This window comes from Mustelus asterias, chromosome 20 (assembly GCF_964213995.1).
Source record: "Mustelus asterias chromosome 20, sMusAst1.hap1.1, whole genome shotgun sequence".
Taxonomy (NCBI): Eukaryota; Metazoa; Chordata; class Chondrichthyes; order Carcharhiniformes; family Triakidae; genus Mustelus; species Mustelus asterias.
This window is the reverse complement of record NC_135820.1, coordinates 42156343-42173431: the sequence shown is the minus strand read 5'-3', so window position 1 is coordinate 42173431 and position 17089 is coordinate 42156343. Positions and strand designations below refer to the sequence as shown.

The 17089-nt window shown below is 45.5% G+C and overlaps 1 protein-coding gene across 1 annotated transcript in view; it reads right to left on the bottom strand.

The window, feature by feature from the left end:
- atp9a (ATPase phospholipid transporting 9A) overlaps positions 1-17089 on the bottom strand; it is a 185461-nt gene that overhangs the window by 47716 nt on the left and 120656 nt on the right. The window contains exons 16-18 of the mRNA XM_078236446.1: positions 5878-5970; positions 3014-3097; positions 1054-1224 (exon numbers count right to left, since the gene is read on the bottom strand). Coding sequence (XP_078092572.1) covers positions 1054-1224; positions 3014-3097; positions 5878-5970 — 348 coding nt within the window. The remainder of the gene's footprint in view (positions 1-1053; positions 1225-3013; positions 3098-5877; positions 5971-17089) is intronic.

Here is a 17089-nt window from a genome sequence, read left to right as displayed (position 1 = left end):
CAGTATGGGCGGAATCTGCTGGTCCTGCTGAAGGTGAGAACCCCCCCCCCCCCCGACACCACCCCACGGGTTCCTCATGACGTGATAGGACTGGTGAGCTACACAAAATGCTGTAGATATCGGCAGGACTCAAAGATCGCACCAGCAACCAATGGTGAGCCGCCTCTGCCGCCATGGCTTGGGGGGTGGGGGCAGAAAATCCTACCCCAAGTCTCAAGTTTCATCCAGGAAGCATTCTTACACAGAGTGCAGTGTAACTTCAACTTCATCCGACTTTTTAGATTATAGAATGGTTGTAATTCGTCGAGTCCATGCTGGGCCCTCTGAGCAATCCATGTCTCCACCATTTCCTCATTACTGCACAAATGTTTCCCTTCAAGTATCTATCGAATTCCCTATTGAAAGCTTTGATTCAATTTGTCATCACCATTCTTTCAGGCACTGCACTCCAGGTCATAACCACTCCTTCTATAAAATGTTTCTCCCTCATTTCACCTTCGGCTCTTTTGCCAACCAACTTGATTGCTCTGTGGTTCTCAACCCTTCCTAGAGTTTCTTTCTCTCTCTCGCGCCTCCCCATGATTTTGAACATCCCTATCAAAAATCCTCTTAACCTTCTCTGCTCTAAGGAGAACTAACCCAGCTTCTCCAACCCATCGACGTAACTCAAGTTCCTCATCCCTGAAGACAGCGAAGTAAATTTCTTCACTAAGATGAAAGCAAAATACTGCGGATGTTGGAATCGGAAACAATAACAGAAAATGCTGGAAAATCTCAGCAGGTCTGACAGCATCTGACGAAGGGTCATCCAGACTCGAAACATTGGCTCTGTTCTTTCTCCGCAGATGCTGTGGCACCTGCTGAGATTTTCCAGCATTTTCTGTTTTCGTGTGAAGTAAATTCCTTCTGCACTCTCTACATGTCCCTCACTGACAAAAAAAAAGTTTACGCAACTGCTATAAGATTTCAGAATTGCAATATACAGTGGGCATCTTTCTCAGTCATCCATGACGAAATCTTGGCTCTGCTGTCCACTGGGACATGATTTCTTACCTTTATCCCAGCATTTCTCAGCATCTCCAGGGTAGGCCTGACGTCAATTTGTAGCTGGTCCTCAACTCCAGTTAGACAAAGGAGCTCCATTTCCATTTCCAAACTCTCAATCACAGTTGCCACTTTTAATGACCGATCATGCACACTCAGCTTTGCTTGATTATAACGAGTCTGAAGAAGAGACATTTTTTCCATTGATTTACTTCTGTAATAAAGCTGTCTGGTAATTTAACACAACTTAGTCTTGTGAAAGAGGAAAGTTGCAGTGATTTAAAAACATATATAAATTTTCTTTCCCCCTTCCAAGATGTTGACAGGGCAGAGTTCCATGAGTGTCCTTTGGTACCCTACTAAATGGACATTGTCACCAAGTCCTGACAGTGAGTGACAACATGGGAACCATCATAGTCTATCCTCACCCAACATCACATTTGTACATTTTCTGCATTGGTTTCTAGATATACGTTATCATCGTGCTATGGCCCTCCCCCATGATTTGCTGGCCCTGGTGCAGTTTGCACATGGGCGTGCGGGGCTGGTGGATCACGCCCATTGCCTAAGGTCACTCTCAACGGGGGAAAATTGAAACATTGGAGCTGAACTCAAAGTCCTGTAAGGACTCCCTCCATCAGTCAATACTCTGAGATGGAAAGACAGCTGAGGTGTACTGACATCACCCTTTATGCCCCTCATTTTCTTACCATGACTAACTGTTTCCACCGCCCCTTTCCCCCACCACACCCAGGGTGCCAGGTTCTTTCCATCTCATTCCTCTATGTCTCTAACCCCACTCTGTCTTCCAATGGATCTCTTTTCCACTCCTCCATGTCCCCAATCCCACTCCATATCCCTCTCACCTTCGCCAGTCCCGAGCTTCCGTGAATGCTGCCATTTTGCTGCGACCCTCACTTGTCATAGAAACCCTACAGTACAGAAAGAGGCCGTTTGGCCCATCGAGTCTGCACCGACCACAATCTCACCCAGGCCCTACCCCCATATCCCTACATATTTACCCACTAATTCCTCTAAGCTGCACATCTCAGGACACTAAGGGGCAACTTTAGCATGGCCAATCAATCTAACCCGCACATCTTTGGACTGTGGGAGGAAACCGGAGCACCCGGAGGAAACCCACACAGACACAAGGAGAATGTGCAAACTCCACAGATAAGCCGGGAATCGAACCCAGGTCGCTGGAGCTGTGAAGCAGCAGTGCTAACCACTGTGCTACCGTGCCGCCCTGTGTTGTAGAGTTAAATAAGGAAGACCACTGACCTTACACACAACTACACAAAACTGATTGGTGCACACCCCATTAAATAAACAGAGACCGGATGCCAGGAAATTCTTGGGCATTGTTGATTTCATCTTGAAGGTAGGCTGTAACTAAAATAAGTTTTCCACTAGTGAGTACTTAGGGTGGCACAGTGGTTAGCTTTGCTGCCTCACAGCTCCAGAGACCTGGGTTCGATTTCCAGCTTGGGTCACTGTCTGTATGGAGTTTGCACATTGTGTGGGTTTGCACATTCTGTGTGGGTTTCCTCCGGGTGCTCCGGTTTCCTCCCACAGTCCAAAGATGTGCAGGTTAGGTGCATTGGCCATGCTAAATTGCCCCTTAGTGTCCCGGGATGGGTAGGTTAAAGGGATTAGCAGGGTAAATATGTGGGGTTACGGGGATAGGGCCTGGGTAGGATTGCTGTTGGTGCAGACTCGATGGGCTTCTGCACTGTAGGGTTTCTGTGATTCTATGAGTATTCATGGCATGCAAATGTATTACAAATATGAACCTGCTGTTGGCTGGTGTGAGGCTCAGGGTGCTGCAAACACGCAGCTGATTTTATCTCTGCGCCTCAAACCACCATTGGGAAATCGAGATTTCCCAACTAATTAAGTTACCCAGCATGCCACGTTTCCCGCTCTTTCAAAATCCATAAAATCTGCACCACTCCTCCCCAGTTACCTCAAAATCCTGGTACTGCTCTTCCGTTAGGGACTTCTTAGCAACGACCAGAACTCGAAGTCCCTCTCTGGCCATGTTGCCGCACTGTAATCAAAACCACAAAAAACAAATCAGATTCTTTACACCAATTATGTTTCTGACAGATTATAATGTATGCAAATAAAAATTCTTATTAAAAAAATCATCTACATTTCTTCTAGTAAGTCTTTGATTTGTAAGAATTCTTGCACCTACTCCAAAGAATGATATCTCGGAGTGTGATTCAATGCAAGCATTTTGGGGAAAAGTCAGAGATTGCTGAAGATTTTGTTCTTACAAAGCATTAACAGCTCTTTCCGTGCCTTAAGTGCTAAACATCATGACCGGAATTTTCCAGCCGTTCTTGCTCCGCTGCCGCTCAGCCAAATCTCCGTTCACTGCATCGGGACTGGAAAATCCCACCGGTTTGAATGGCTGGAACATTTTGCCACATGTTTCTATGATCGGTGTCAGCCCCAAAAAATCCCTTGCTCCCAACAGAGCAGGCAGTTGCTGAATTTTAACTCAAGAGGCCAATGCTAATACAGTGTGTGTGTGAGGTATGTGGTGAGCAGCAAGTTCACATCACGGTGCCACACAAGGCCAGTGAAACTTTAGTCTCAGGCTTCATTTGGATGTCAGACCGTGAGTCTCCCACCCTAACCCATGGGAATCATTATCCATGATGTGGAGATGCCGGCGTTGGACTGGGGTAAACACAGTAAGTCTCACAACACCAGGTTAAAGTCCAACAGGTTTATTTGGTCGCAAAAGCCACTAGCTTTCGGAGCGCTTGCTGCTCCTCACCTGACGAAGGAGCAGCAAGCGCTCCGAAAGCTAGTGGCTTTTGCTACCAAATAAACCTGTTGGACTTTAACCTGGTGTTCTGAGACTTCTTACAATCATTATCCAGCCAGTGGGCAGGCAGTAGATCGTGAGCAACACGAGGTTGCTGTCAGAAACCCGAGCTTGGCCACAGAAGACAGAGGGTAGCAGTAGAGGCGTGCTTTTCTGAATGGAAGGCTGTGACTAGCGGTGTTCCACAGGAATCAGTTCTGGGACCTTTGTTGTTCGGAGTATATATAAATGATTCGGAGGAAAATGTAGCTGGTCTGATTAGTAAGTTTGCAGACCACACAAAAATTGGTGGAGTTGCAGATAGTGAAGAGGATTGTCAGGGGATACAGCAAGATATAGACCAGTTGGAGACTTGGGCAGAGAAATGGCAGATGGAGTTTAATCTGGACAAGTGTGAGATAATGCATGTTGGAAGGTCCATGTATGTAGGAATTATACAGTAAATGGTAGAACCCTTAGGAGTATTGACAGGCAGAAAGATCTGGGCGTACATGTCCACCAATCACTGAAAGTGGCAATGCAGGTGGATAAGGTAGTCAAGAAGGCATACAGCATGCTTGCCTTCATCGGTCGGGGTACTGAGTATAAAAATTGGCAGGTTATGCTGCAGCTGTACAGACCTTAGTTAGGCCTCAATTAGAATACTGTGTACAATTCTGGTCGCCACACTACCAGAAGGATGTGGATGCTTTGGAGAGGGTACAGAAGAGGTTTACCAGAATTTTGCCTGGTCTGGAGGGTATTAGCTATGAAAAGAGGTTGGATAAACTCGGTTTGTTCTCACTGGAACGACAGAGGTTGAGGGGCGACCTGATAGAAGTCTACAAAGATTCTGAGTGGCATGGACAGAGTGGATAGTCAGATACTCTTTCCTAGGGTAGAAAAGTCAAGTACTCGGGGACATAAGTTTAAGATGCATGGGGAAAAGTTTTGAGGAGATGTGCGAGGAAAGATTTTTACACAGAGGGTGGTGAATGTCTGGAATGTGCTGCCTGGGGAGGTGGTGGGAGCAGGTACGATTGCAGCTTTTAAGGGGCAACTAGACGAATAATGAATAGGATGGGAATGGAAGGATATGAACTCCGTAGGTACATACGGTTTTAGTTTAGGCAGGCATCATGATTGGTGCAGGCTTGGAGGGCTGAAGGGCCTGTTTCTGTGCTGTACTGTTCTTTGTTCTTCATATAACAGCCTCAGCACCAAGGAAGCAGTGAGGTGCATGGACTGGACACAATTGCAATTAGGGGATGGAGATGTAAGGCTTGGGGCAGCCCACCCCTGCTCCTCAACTTCCACAAGGAAACCAAGAAAATAATTCATTTCACCAACTTTTCTGATCCTCTTCTGGTCTCAAATCTTGTTTGCAACCATGTACCCCTTGCACAGGCATGTGTTAACATGACATTCCACCTCTTATCTGTTTCTGAGGCCCTGGTCTGACAGCTGTCATCAGAGACCAGGGAGTTGGGAGGCAGTGGATGTGAGCACAGTGCAAACCGTGAGGCAAAGGTGACCCTCAGCCCTCCACCCTAATTTTAACCTCCTGCCGACCCTCTAGAATCATAGAATCCCTGCACTGCAGGAGGGCGGCATTCGGCTCATCGTGTCTGCACCGACCACAATCCCACTCAGGCCCTATTCCCGTAACCCCACATATTTACCCTGCTAAACCCCTGAACTAGGGTTAATTTAGCATGGCCAATCAACCTAACCCGTACATCTTTGGACTGTGGGAGGAAACCCATGCAGACACAGGGAGCACGTGCAAACTCCACACAGACAGTATCCTTTTCAGGTGTCAAAATTAAAACTTGGGCTACAATGTCAGCAGCCTCCCTTTATAAAAAGCAAGGAGGCATCTCATTGGGTTACATTTTATTGCTTCTACACCAGGGGGTATTTGTGCTGCTGGGGTCCAGACACTGTAGGACCTGGTCTGATAAACTGCCTTTGAACGGGTGAACGAATAAATGAGGAACGCTACATACCTCTTCCTCAAGCCAGTCATTATACTGGACAATTCCCATCATGACCACATCAGCCCCTTTCATGTAGAAGGTGATCTCTCCCGTGGATTCATCCTGGTCAAAAACACAATTACAAGACACTTTAGAGCAACGGCTTGATCACTTTGTTCACTGCCAAATTCTTACAAGATGACACTAATGACCCTCACTTTGCTGCTTTTGCACTAGCCAAACTTTGGCCCATCAAAGGGCAGCTTCACAGATTGCCAGTCAATAAAATTACTTTCATTTAATATTGCCGCTTCAATGAAAAGAAACAAAATGTTTCAGCAACCTATCGAAGGCACGGGCCTGCACAGTAAAGGACAGATTAGTAGTTTTTGTTTCAGATTAGAAGCAACGATGATGTGGGTTTTGAGGTGATTTTAAAGGGAGAGAGTGGCAGAGCTCAGGAAGGGAAAATAAACAAAATACTCATCAACTTCTTTGAAACTTTGTCCAAGTTAACGGCCAACATTGATCATCTGTTTGTGAAATCTAAAACCCTGTATTTTGATCACAAACAGAATGACAGCCGTTTGCCAAAGCACATCAAAGAAATACTCGAGGGAGGACTTTCAATAAAAACACAATCAGACGTCTCAGCCTTTCCTCAGGAAATACTGGATGTAAAGATGAAACATAATTGGAATTTGCTTTTGTTCTTTTATAATTATGTATTCAAGAAACTGTTCCTCAGTCATGCCTCCATCCCAGCACTCACTTTTGAGCTTGCTGACTTCAGCACAGAATGAAACAGCACAGCTACCCTTGCAGCATTCAGTCTCCTAATGTGCACCTTATCCAAACCTTTGTAAGAATTACACACCACTTTCTAACACACTGCAAACACAAAGTGCTTACAAGTGGGCCGTACGTTTCAGTGTGAGATTATCAGCAATCCTCAATTTATTTTTGAGCCTGAAAGTACTCAATGCATTCCTGCTTTTTCCATAAATTGAGCTAACCACACCGCCAAAAGGACAATTCAATCTTATTAAATTCCCACGCATTAGCCTTGCCGCAAAATAACTCACTTCTTATACACAGAGGTATCGCCCTTGGGCCTTATTGCTCTTGGGCCTGCCTTTAACAGAAGAGGCCATGGCGTAGTGGTATTGTCGCTGGACTAGCAATCCAGAGACGCCAAGGTTTGAATCCCAGTGATGAAATTTGAATAAGAAATCTGGAATTAAAAGTCTAATGATGACCGGGGAATCATTGTGGTAAAAACTTATCTGGTTCACTACTGCCCTTTAGGTTAGGAAATCTGCCACCCTTGCCTGGTCTGGTCAGGCTACGTGTGACTCCAGGTCCGCATCAATGTGGTTGACTCTTAAATACCCTCTGAAATGGTTGAACTCAGTTGTATCCAGCCACTATAAAACCTACAAAAAGGAATGAAACTGAATGAAACACCCAGTATCAACCTAGGGACCAGAGACGACAACGGCAAACCCTTTCGACCCTACAAAGACCTCCTTAATAACATCTGGAGGCTTGGGCCAAAACTGGCAGAGCTGTCTCACAGACTAGTCAAGCAATAGCCTGGCATAATCATACTTCCAGAATCATATCTTACAGAAAACATCCCATACATCACCATTCGTTGTTGATGTGGTGGCACAGTGGTATACAGTCTGGAAGATGTTGCCCTGGGAGTCCAGGAAAAACATCAAGCTTACCTAAAAATGATGTACCAACCCGGTGGAGCTAAAACAAACAGCATAAGTAAAGTAAAAGTTTATTTATTAGTCACAAGTAGATTTACATTTACTGTGAAAATCCCCTAGTCTCCACACTCCGGTGCCTGTTCAGGTTCATTGAGGGAGAATTTAGCACGGACAATGCACCTAACCAATACGTCTTTCGGAGTGGAAGGAAACCGGAGCATCTGGAGGAAACCCACGCAGACACGGGGAGAACATGCAGACTCCACACAGAGAGTGACTCAAGCCGGGAACTGGACCCGGCTCCCTGGCGCTGTGAGGCAGCTGTGCTAACCAATGTGCCGACCCAAGTAGCAAGTGTTAGATAGTGCCAAGCGATCCCAACCAACAACCAATGGACCACAAATATCCCCATCCTCATTGATGGAGGAGCCCAGCACATCAATGCAAGAGATAAGGCTGAAGCACTTACAACAATCTTCAAACAGAAGTGCCAAGTGGATGATCCATCTCGGCCTCCTCCGGAGATCCCCAGCATTACAGCTGCCAGTCTTCAGCCAATTCGATGTACTCCAAGAAAAAGGATGGAAGCACTGGACACTGCAATCCTGCCACATCCAGCTATGAATGGTGGTGGAAAACTAAACAACTCACTGGTGGAGGAGGCTCCACAAATATCCCCATCCTCTATGATGGGGGAGTCCAGCACATCGTGATTTGATTTATTATTGTCACATGTATTAACATACAGTGAAAAGTATTGTTTCTTGTGCGCTATACAGACAAAACATACCGTTCATAGAGAAGAAAATGAGAGAATGCAGAATGTAGTGTTACAGTCATAGCTAGGGTGTAGAGAAAGATCAACTTAATGCAAGGTAGATCCATTCAAAAGTCTGACAGCAGCAGGGAAGAAGCTGTTCTTGAGTCGGTTGGTACGTGACCTCAGACTTTTGTATCTTTTTCCCAATGGAAGAAGGTGGAAGAGAGAATGTCCGGGGTGCGTGGGGTCCTTAATTATGCTGGCTGCTTTGCTGAGGCAGCAGGAAGTGTAGACAGAGTCAATGGATGGGAGGCTGGTTTACGTGATGGATTGGGCTACATTCATGACCTTTTATAGTTCCTTGCAGTCTTGGGCACAGCAGGAGCCATACCAAGCTGTGATACAACCACAAAGAATGCTTTCTTTGGTGCATCCGTAAAAGCTGGTGAAAGTCGTTGCTGACATGCCAAATTTCCTTAGTCTTCTGAGAAAGTAGAGGCCTTAGTGGGCTTTCTTAACTATAGTGTCAGCATGGGGGGACTAGGACAGGTTGTTGGTGATCTGGACACCTTAAAACTTGAAGCTCTCGATCCTTTCTACTTCATCCCCGTTGATGTAGACAGGGGCATGTTCTCCTTTACGCTTCCTGAAGTTGGTGACAATCTCCTTTGTTTTGTTGACATTGAGGGAGGAATTATTGTTGCCGCATCTGTGCAAAGATAAGGCTGAAGCATTTGCAACAATCTTCAGCCTGAAGTTCTGAGTGGTTGGTTGATCCATCTAGGCCTCCTCCTGAGGTCCCCAGCATCACAGATGCCAGTCTTCAGCCAATTCGATTCACTCCACACGATATCAAGAAAAGGCTGAAGGCACTGGATAGTGCAAAGGCAATGGGCCTTGACAATATTCCCACAATAGTACTGAAGGTTTGTGCTCCAGAACTTGCCATGCCCATAGACAAGCTCTTGCAGTACAGATACCCAGGAATGTGGAAAATTGCCCTGGTATGTCATGTACACAAAAAGCAGGAAAAGTCCAGCCTAGCCAATTACTGCCCCTTCAATCTACTCTCAATCATCAGCAAAGGGATGGAAGGGGACATCAGCAGTGCAATCAAGCAACACTTACTGAGCAATAACCTACTCATGGACGCTCAGTTTGGGTTCTGCCAGGATCACTCATCTTATCAAGGATCACTCAGCTCCTGATCTCATTACAGCCTTGGTTCAAACATGAACAAAAGAGCTGAACTCCAGAGTAAGGTGCGAGTGACTGCCCCTGACATCAAGGCTGCATTTCGCCAAGCATTGCATCAAGAGCTCTAGAAAAACTGGAGACAATGGGAATCAGGGGAAATCTCTCTGCTGGTTGGAGTCATCCTTGGCAGAAAGGAAGATGGTTTTGGTTGTTGGAGGTCAATCAATTCAGCTCCAGGACATCTCTGCAGGAGTCCCTCATGGTAGTCTCCTAGGCCTAACCATCCTCGGCTGCTTCATCAATGATCTTCCTTCCATCACAAGGTCAGAATTGGGGCTGTTCACTGATGGTCGCAGAATGTTCAGCACCATTTGCGACTCCACAAACAGGAAGCAGTCTATGTCAAAATGCAACAAGGCTTGGACACTAACCAGGCTTGGGCTGACAAGTGGTTAGTAACATTCGCACCACAACAAGCGATGGCAATAACTATCACCAACAAGAGAGTAGCAGTATGTGTACCATCTACAAGATGCACTGCAGAAACTCACCAGGGCTCCTCAGACAGCACCTTCCAAACCCACGACCGCCACCAAATTAGATGGACAAGGGCAGCAAATACATGGGAACACCAACTCCAAGGCCCTTCCAAGGCACTCACCATACAGACTTGGAACTATATCACTCTTCCTTCACTGTCGCTGGGTCAAAACCCTGGAACTCCAAACCTAACAGCATTGTCTGTATATCTACACCACATGGATTGCAGGGGTTTGAGAATGCAGTTCACCATGACTTTCTCAAGGAAAATTAGGAATGGGCAATAAATGCTGGTGTAGTCAGTGAAGCCCAAATCCCTTGAACGAATAACAAAAAAAATCTATGGAAAATTGCTTACCCTGGTGAATTTCATAAATTCAAACCCAACCGATTTTTATTTTTTAAAATCCATCTTTGCTTTTGTACAGTTAATTACGTAGTGGTGAAAAATGTGATTCAGACTTCTCAAGATACTTGAATCAGTTGTTTGAGACGTACAGCTTGTGGATCAAATAGAAGCGCAATGAATGCATTTAGGCATGAATGTGGCTAACATTGCCTGTGAATTAAAACACAAAACTGGGCTTCCTGCCTTGCTGAAATCAGCCACAATGTTTATAAATACTGACGCACTATCAGCAGTCAATGCACGTCAGCTAGTTCCCCAGTCAAGTTCAGCAGGAGGTTGTTACTTTCTCAAATGGTCCCTGCTGTGTTGTCCAAACTGTAGCTTAGCTTAGCCTTCTGTGACCCGGTTATGTACATGACAGGTGAAGAAAAGGAACAATTAGAGATGCAACCATCGCCCCGCTAACCCACAGGCAGTTGGAAAGATTTTGCATCAACATTAACTTCCCAATCCTGTCAGACTAAATACAAAATTAAAAATGGTTCAGTGAAACACCTGTGTTTCGATGTATGCACAAGTCCAAAAAACTAAATCCCACTTTATATTTTAAATATTTGAAATAACCAATAAATAAAGGTAAATGTAAAATCACTTAAGTGCGAGAGCAAAGCCTTTGCATCACAGGCAAGTTGCTTGAGGCCAATTTTTTTTTACACTTGCAAGTGAGGTATTGGTGACTGTGTAGTTCCAGATATTGCACATTCATCTCACTTCCATTCTATTCATAATCATAAACTAAACCTGTGATTTCAGTCCCTTCTACAATTTTGAACAAGCTGAAGGACTCTATTAATTGTATTTAAGAATGACATGCACTGGATAAAGTCCCATGGTGAGAAGAGCAATATGACGAGATAGATCACTTTGTGAATAAAGGACCACGAGCAAAGCTTTGAAAATGAGTCGCTTGGCAATGGCATCCAGGCATTAGTTGGGTGCAAAAGAATCTGGTGTGGAGTCCCCTTTATAGAATCATAGAATCCCTACAGTGCAGAAGGAGGCCATTCAGTCCATCCTGCCTGCACCGACAACAAGCCCACCCAGGCCCCATCCCCGTAACCCCACATATTTACCCTGCAAAACCCCTTTGCACGAAGGGACAATTTAGCACGGCCAATCAACTAACCCACACATCTTTGGACTGTGGGAGGAAACCAGAGCACCTGGAGGAAACTCCACACAGCCAGCCGTCCGAGGCTGGAATTGAACCTGGGTCCCTGGTGCTGTGTGGCAGTAGTGCTAACCACAGTGTCATCGTGCTGCCCTTCTGTTTATTATATTCATTTACTAGTTAATAAAATTTGCAAATGAAGCAAATTGTATGGTACATTATTGGTATGGAATATGGTGCAATAGATTTGGATAAACTGGGAAGTTTATAAACTATTCGATATAACTGTGCTATTTATAAAATGAGCAAGTGTCTGGCAAAAAATGAAAGGAAAAAAATAAAACTTGCGAGTGATCATTGACAGGTTCCTAAATATTCAACTGATGTGTCATGACGTTGGCCAAAATGAGAAGACTCTTGGGCTATGTTGCTCACTCGATTGAATACTAAAAGTGGATGGGGTACACTCCTGCTGGCCCCGGAAAGCAGTGACCTTGGGGAGCTGCCAATGCCCCAACTCCCTTTCGCAGGTGGACATCCCCGACCTCCAGGAGGCTTGTACAGCTGTTGTCTGCTTCAAATTAGGCTTGCGACTGCATGGTCAGGTCTTTTGAAAAAATGTATCCGATCTCTCCACTGTGGGACACTTGGAGGCTGTCATATCCATTGCTGTAATAATGTGTGTGTGTGCAGGTGGATGGGGTCACCTTCCACCTTTTATCCCAACACCACCACCCGCATCCCCCATTTACTATAATTGAAAGGCTGAGGTTATTGTTGAGGCCATTCTACTCTCAAGAAGAGGCAAAGAAGATAATAAGGACTATCCCCAATCTCAGGGCGATGGGAATAGCTTTCTTATCCTGGGTTTGGATTCAGCTGAGAGATGTAGATGGCACAGTGGTTAGCACTGCTGCCTCACAGCACCAGGGACCTGGGTTCAATTTCAGCCTCGGGTCACTATGTGTGGAGTTTGCACATTCTCCCCGTGTCTGTGTGGGTTTCCTTCCGGTGCTCCATGTTTCTTCCCACAGTTCAAAGATGTGCGGGTTAGGTTGATTGGCCATGCTAAATTGCCCCTGAGTGTCAGGGGGATTAGGAGGGTAAACACATGGGGTTATGGGGATGGGACCTGGGTGGGATTGTTGTCAGTGCAGAATCTATGGGCCAAATGGCCTCCTTCTGCACTGTAGATTCTATGATTGTATGAGTACGGATCAGATTGAAGTGGTTAAAATTATTAAGAGTATTGTTGACACAGAAGTGAATAAATTATTTGAGGTAATGGGTCTGTGTAGATCTCAGAGCATTTTTGAAATATGGGAAGCTGAGCAATAATACAAATAGCCTCAGCTCCCTTGGGTTAGGGAAAGAAAATTTCGACAAAATTCCAATCCAGATTAGAATCCAGGCCTTGATTTATGCCTGGGATTCCGAGGTCACGATCAAACGGGAGTTCTGACAGTTGGGCAATAATCACCTTGCATGGTTTTTGGTGAGTTGGCCAATTAATGGTCATCTAATTAAGGATGGCCATTGGGCTCCCAGGAATGGAGGGCCAAAGTCTCTCCAGCAATGACACATGGGCAGCCTCACCAACAGAGATAGACCCTTTTGATGCTTGTATGAAAGAGAGATGCAGAGAAAAAGAGATAGTGTGAGAGATAGAGAGTGTACATGAAAATGGAAGACCAGGTAAAATAAACTTGATTTCAGAACAGCCACAGCTGTCAGGCCATGATTGCAGAGGGGCAACTCCCCCAGTGGACTGTCTGCAGCTGTGCGCTCCCAATGCCCCAAGCTATGCCAGGCCCCTATGTGGATGGCATGTAGCTGCCCTTTACCCTGTTTCCTACCTTGAGACTGCGCCTCCTCTCAGTGTGTGTGTTTTGGCTGCTATGTGGGGGAGTGGGGTCTTAACAGCTACCTACCCGCAAACTGCAGGTAGCCAATTACAGCAATTAAGCAGTTATTATTTTTTGTGAGGAGAATAGATTACAAAAGTAGGGAGGTTACACTTCAATTATACAGGACATTGGATGAGACCACATTTGGAGTATCGTGTAAAGTACTGGTCTCCTTAATTAGGGAAAGATGCAAATATGTTAGAAGCAGGTTAGAGAAGATTTACAAGATTAACTCCAGGAATGGGCAAGTTGGCTTCTGAGGAAAGGTTGGAGAGGTTAGGTTGCATCCACCTGAGTTTAAAACAATAAGAGGCTACTTGATGAAAACCTTTAAGATCCTGAGGGGTATTGACAGGGTGGTTGTGGAGAGGATGTTTCCTCTTGTTGTAGAATCTAGAACTAGGGTTCACTGTTTAAAATAAAGGGTTGCTCATTTAAGACAACGATGAGGGCCGTGATTCTGTGGAACGCTCTTCCTCAAAAGAGTTTCTGAATATTTTTAAGGTAAAGCTAGATAGATTCTTGCTGTACCTCCTGCAGCTTTTTTTTTATCATTCCTGCCAAGATGGACCATTTTACATTTGTCCACATCATACTTCATTTGCCAGATCTTTGTCCACTCACTTAATCTATCTATGTCCCTTTATAACCTCCTTATGCCCTCTTCTCAACTTATTTCCCTATATATCTTTGTATCGTCAGTAAATTTAGCAACTATCCGGTCCATCCCTTCATCCGCGTCATTTATATAGATTGCCAACTGATGTGTCGGCAGCAGCAAGAAATTCTGGGCCTGCCCATCTGGCTCCACCCCTTCTGGTCCTCATCGACCTTCAAATAAATCCTGCTAACTGCCTCTCTCCATCCCATCAGCCCAGTTCCCCACACCGTCATGATTCACACTTGAACATTGGTGATACAGGTGAGGACTAGAAAGTTCCAGCGTCTGCTGAACCATACTGCAGTGATGATTCAACACAATGAGGGAAGAGACGGGGCAGCACGGTGGCATAATAGTTATCACTTCTGCCTCACAGTGCCAGGGATTCTGGTTCGATTCCCGGCTCGGGTCACTGTCTGCGTGGAGTTTGCACATTTTCCCCGTGTCTGCATGGGTTTCTTCTGGGTGCTCCGGTTTCCTCCCACAGTCCAAAGATGTGCGGGTTAGGTTGATTGGCCATGCTAAATTGAACCCTAGTGTCAGGGGGATTAGCAGGGTAAATATGTGGGGTTATGGGGATAGGGTGGGATTGTTGTCGGTGCAGGCTCAATGGGCCGAATGGCCTTCTTCTGTACTGTAGGGGTTCTATGATCCTGTAACGGAGAGGAAAGGGGAAGAAACAAGGAGAAAAAACTGGCAAGAGTGTATTTATTTTGAATCTCAGCATCAGCAATTTCCTGCTTTAGTGGCCCATTCTATTAAACTGAGTTATTTTCTTGCTTTATTTATTAGTGTCACAAGTAGGGCCGCACAGTGGTTAGCATTGCAGCCTCACAGTGCTCGGGACCTGGGTTCGATTCCCAACTTGGGTCACTGTCTGTGTGGAGTTTGCACATTCTCCCCGTGTCTGCGTGGGTTTCCTCCGAGTGCTCCGGTTTCCCCCCACAGTCCAAAGATATGCAGGTTAGGTGGACTGGCCATGTTAATGTCAGGGGGACTAGCTAGGGTAAATGCAAGGAGCTTTTTCAGATAGGGCCAGGACAGATGGGCCGAATGGCCTTCTGCTGCACTGTAGGATTCTATGATTCTATGAATCTAGGCTTACATTAACACTGCAATGAAGTTACTGTGAAAATCCCCTAGTAAATATAGCTGTGCCCCTTTGTTTATCAGATAACACAAAGTCCCCTGGGGTGGGATTTTCCAGCTGCGCTCGCCCCAAGACCGGAAAATCCCACTCGAGGTCGAAGGACCTTTGCATGGCACGCCGCCTGCCCGCTACGATGCCCATGGCGGGTAGGATGGGAAAATTCCGCCCCCCGGTGTCCACCAAACATCAGGGCCGTAATTCTCCAACCTTGCCTGCAGTTGGGATTCTCCGGTCCTGCTGCAATGGAGATTTGGCTGAGCGCCAAATTCTCGCTGGCAACGGAGTGTGCGGGACTGGAAAATTCCTGCCCAGAGCTCTGTTCAACAGTCCTACAACCTATGCATATAGAAAATCATTGGGTCCAGTGAGTTAGGAGCTGTCATGAGTCCACAGTACTTTGAACATTTCCTGTATTGTGAAGTCACCTTTAAATACACCCTACCCTTACAATCATTTTTTTCTAGGCAATAGTAATTGGATTAAATACTTCAAGGAAGATGCTAAACACGTCTGGTCATTTCCTGAGCATAAAAGTCTCCTGGCATTTAAACTGCACTCCCACGCTCAGCTTTTAAACATAAAAAATGAGGCAGTATCTAACCATGGTTGCTGGGTAACAGAATCTATCATCGATTTTAACTGAGGGCTCCAAACTCATTTCTGTGAATATGTGCTTTTTAGCTGCAAGCATACAGCTTTTGACTTGCACCTTGCACTGGCAAATGCCACTCTTAATTAGAAAAACACGTTACAAGATAGCTTTCTGAGTTTGAAACCGACTGCGGAAAGACAGATAACTATTGGGTCAAAAATAAAAGAGCGTTCAAGAATAAGTTGAGGTCAGAATTTATCTAGTTCTGATCAAATTACAGTAAACCATAAACAGTTTTTGTTTAGATGAATGTTTGAGAGATTAAACAGATCAGTATTTATGTATTTCACCACAAGGCAGCACAGGAAATGATGGCAGCTAAAAATATTAACATGGACAAAACAGATGATAAATATTGCCATTTATTTGCGCTGCTAAAATACCAAGCTTTTTACAGATCGTCAATTTTTTTGCCTTAAATGGCAAAATTCTTCAAGCATTGCATCTGACCCACTGCTATAAAAATACTGCACTCTTAGGAGGACAAAAAAAGCTTGGAAAAAAATACTAAAGCTTGTTCCAGTAAATTTATTCAATGAGCACCTCACGCACAAGAGCTGGTGGGCCCCAGGTTTGATTCTCCTGACTTTGTTCTGTAACCTGATCTCAATCTGCAGTTGGCCTTTGTGTCATTGGGATCATAGGATCTTAGAATCATAGAATCCCTACAGTGCAGAAGGAGGCCATTTGGCCCATCCAGCCTGCACCGACAACAATTCCACCCACGCCCTAGCCCCATAACCTCAAGTATTTACCCTACTCATCCCTCTGACACTAAGGGGCAGTTTAGCATGGCCAATCAACCTAACTTGCACATCTTTGTACTGTGGGAAGAAACCGGAGCACCCGGAAGAAACCCAAGGGAGAATGTGGAAACTCCACACAGTCACCCGAGACTGGAATTGAACCCAGGTCCCTAGCGCTGTGAGGCAGCAGTGCTAATTACTGTGCCACCATGCCACACCCTAGGGACAGAGGTGGGTGGAGAGGCCGCACTTGCAAAGACAGATGTCCAACCACCCCCACCCGCTCCCCCACTTCAACCGCGCGCCACACACAGTCAGAATCTCCATGCCACTCTTTACGGATTAAGGAGGGAAATGTTAGTTAGGGATCCCATACACGAACCTTAAC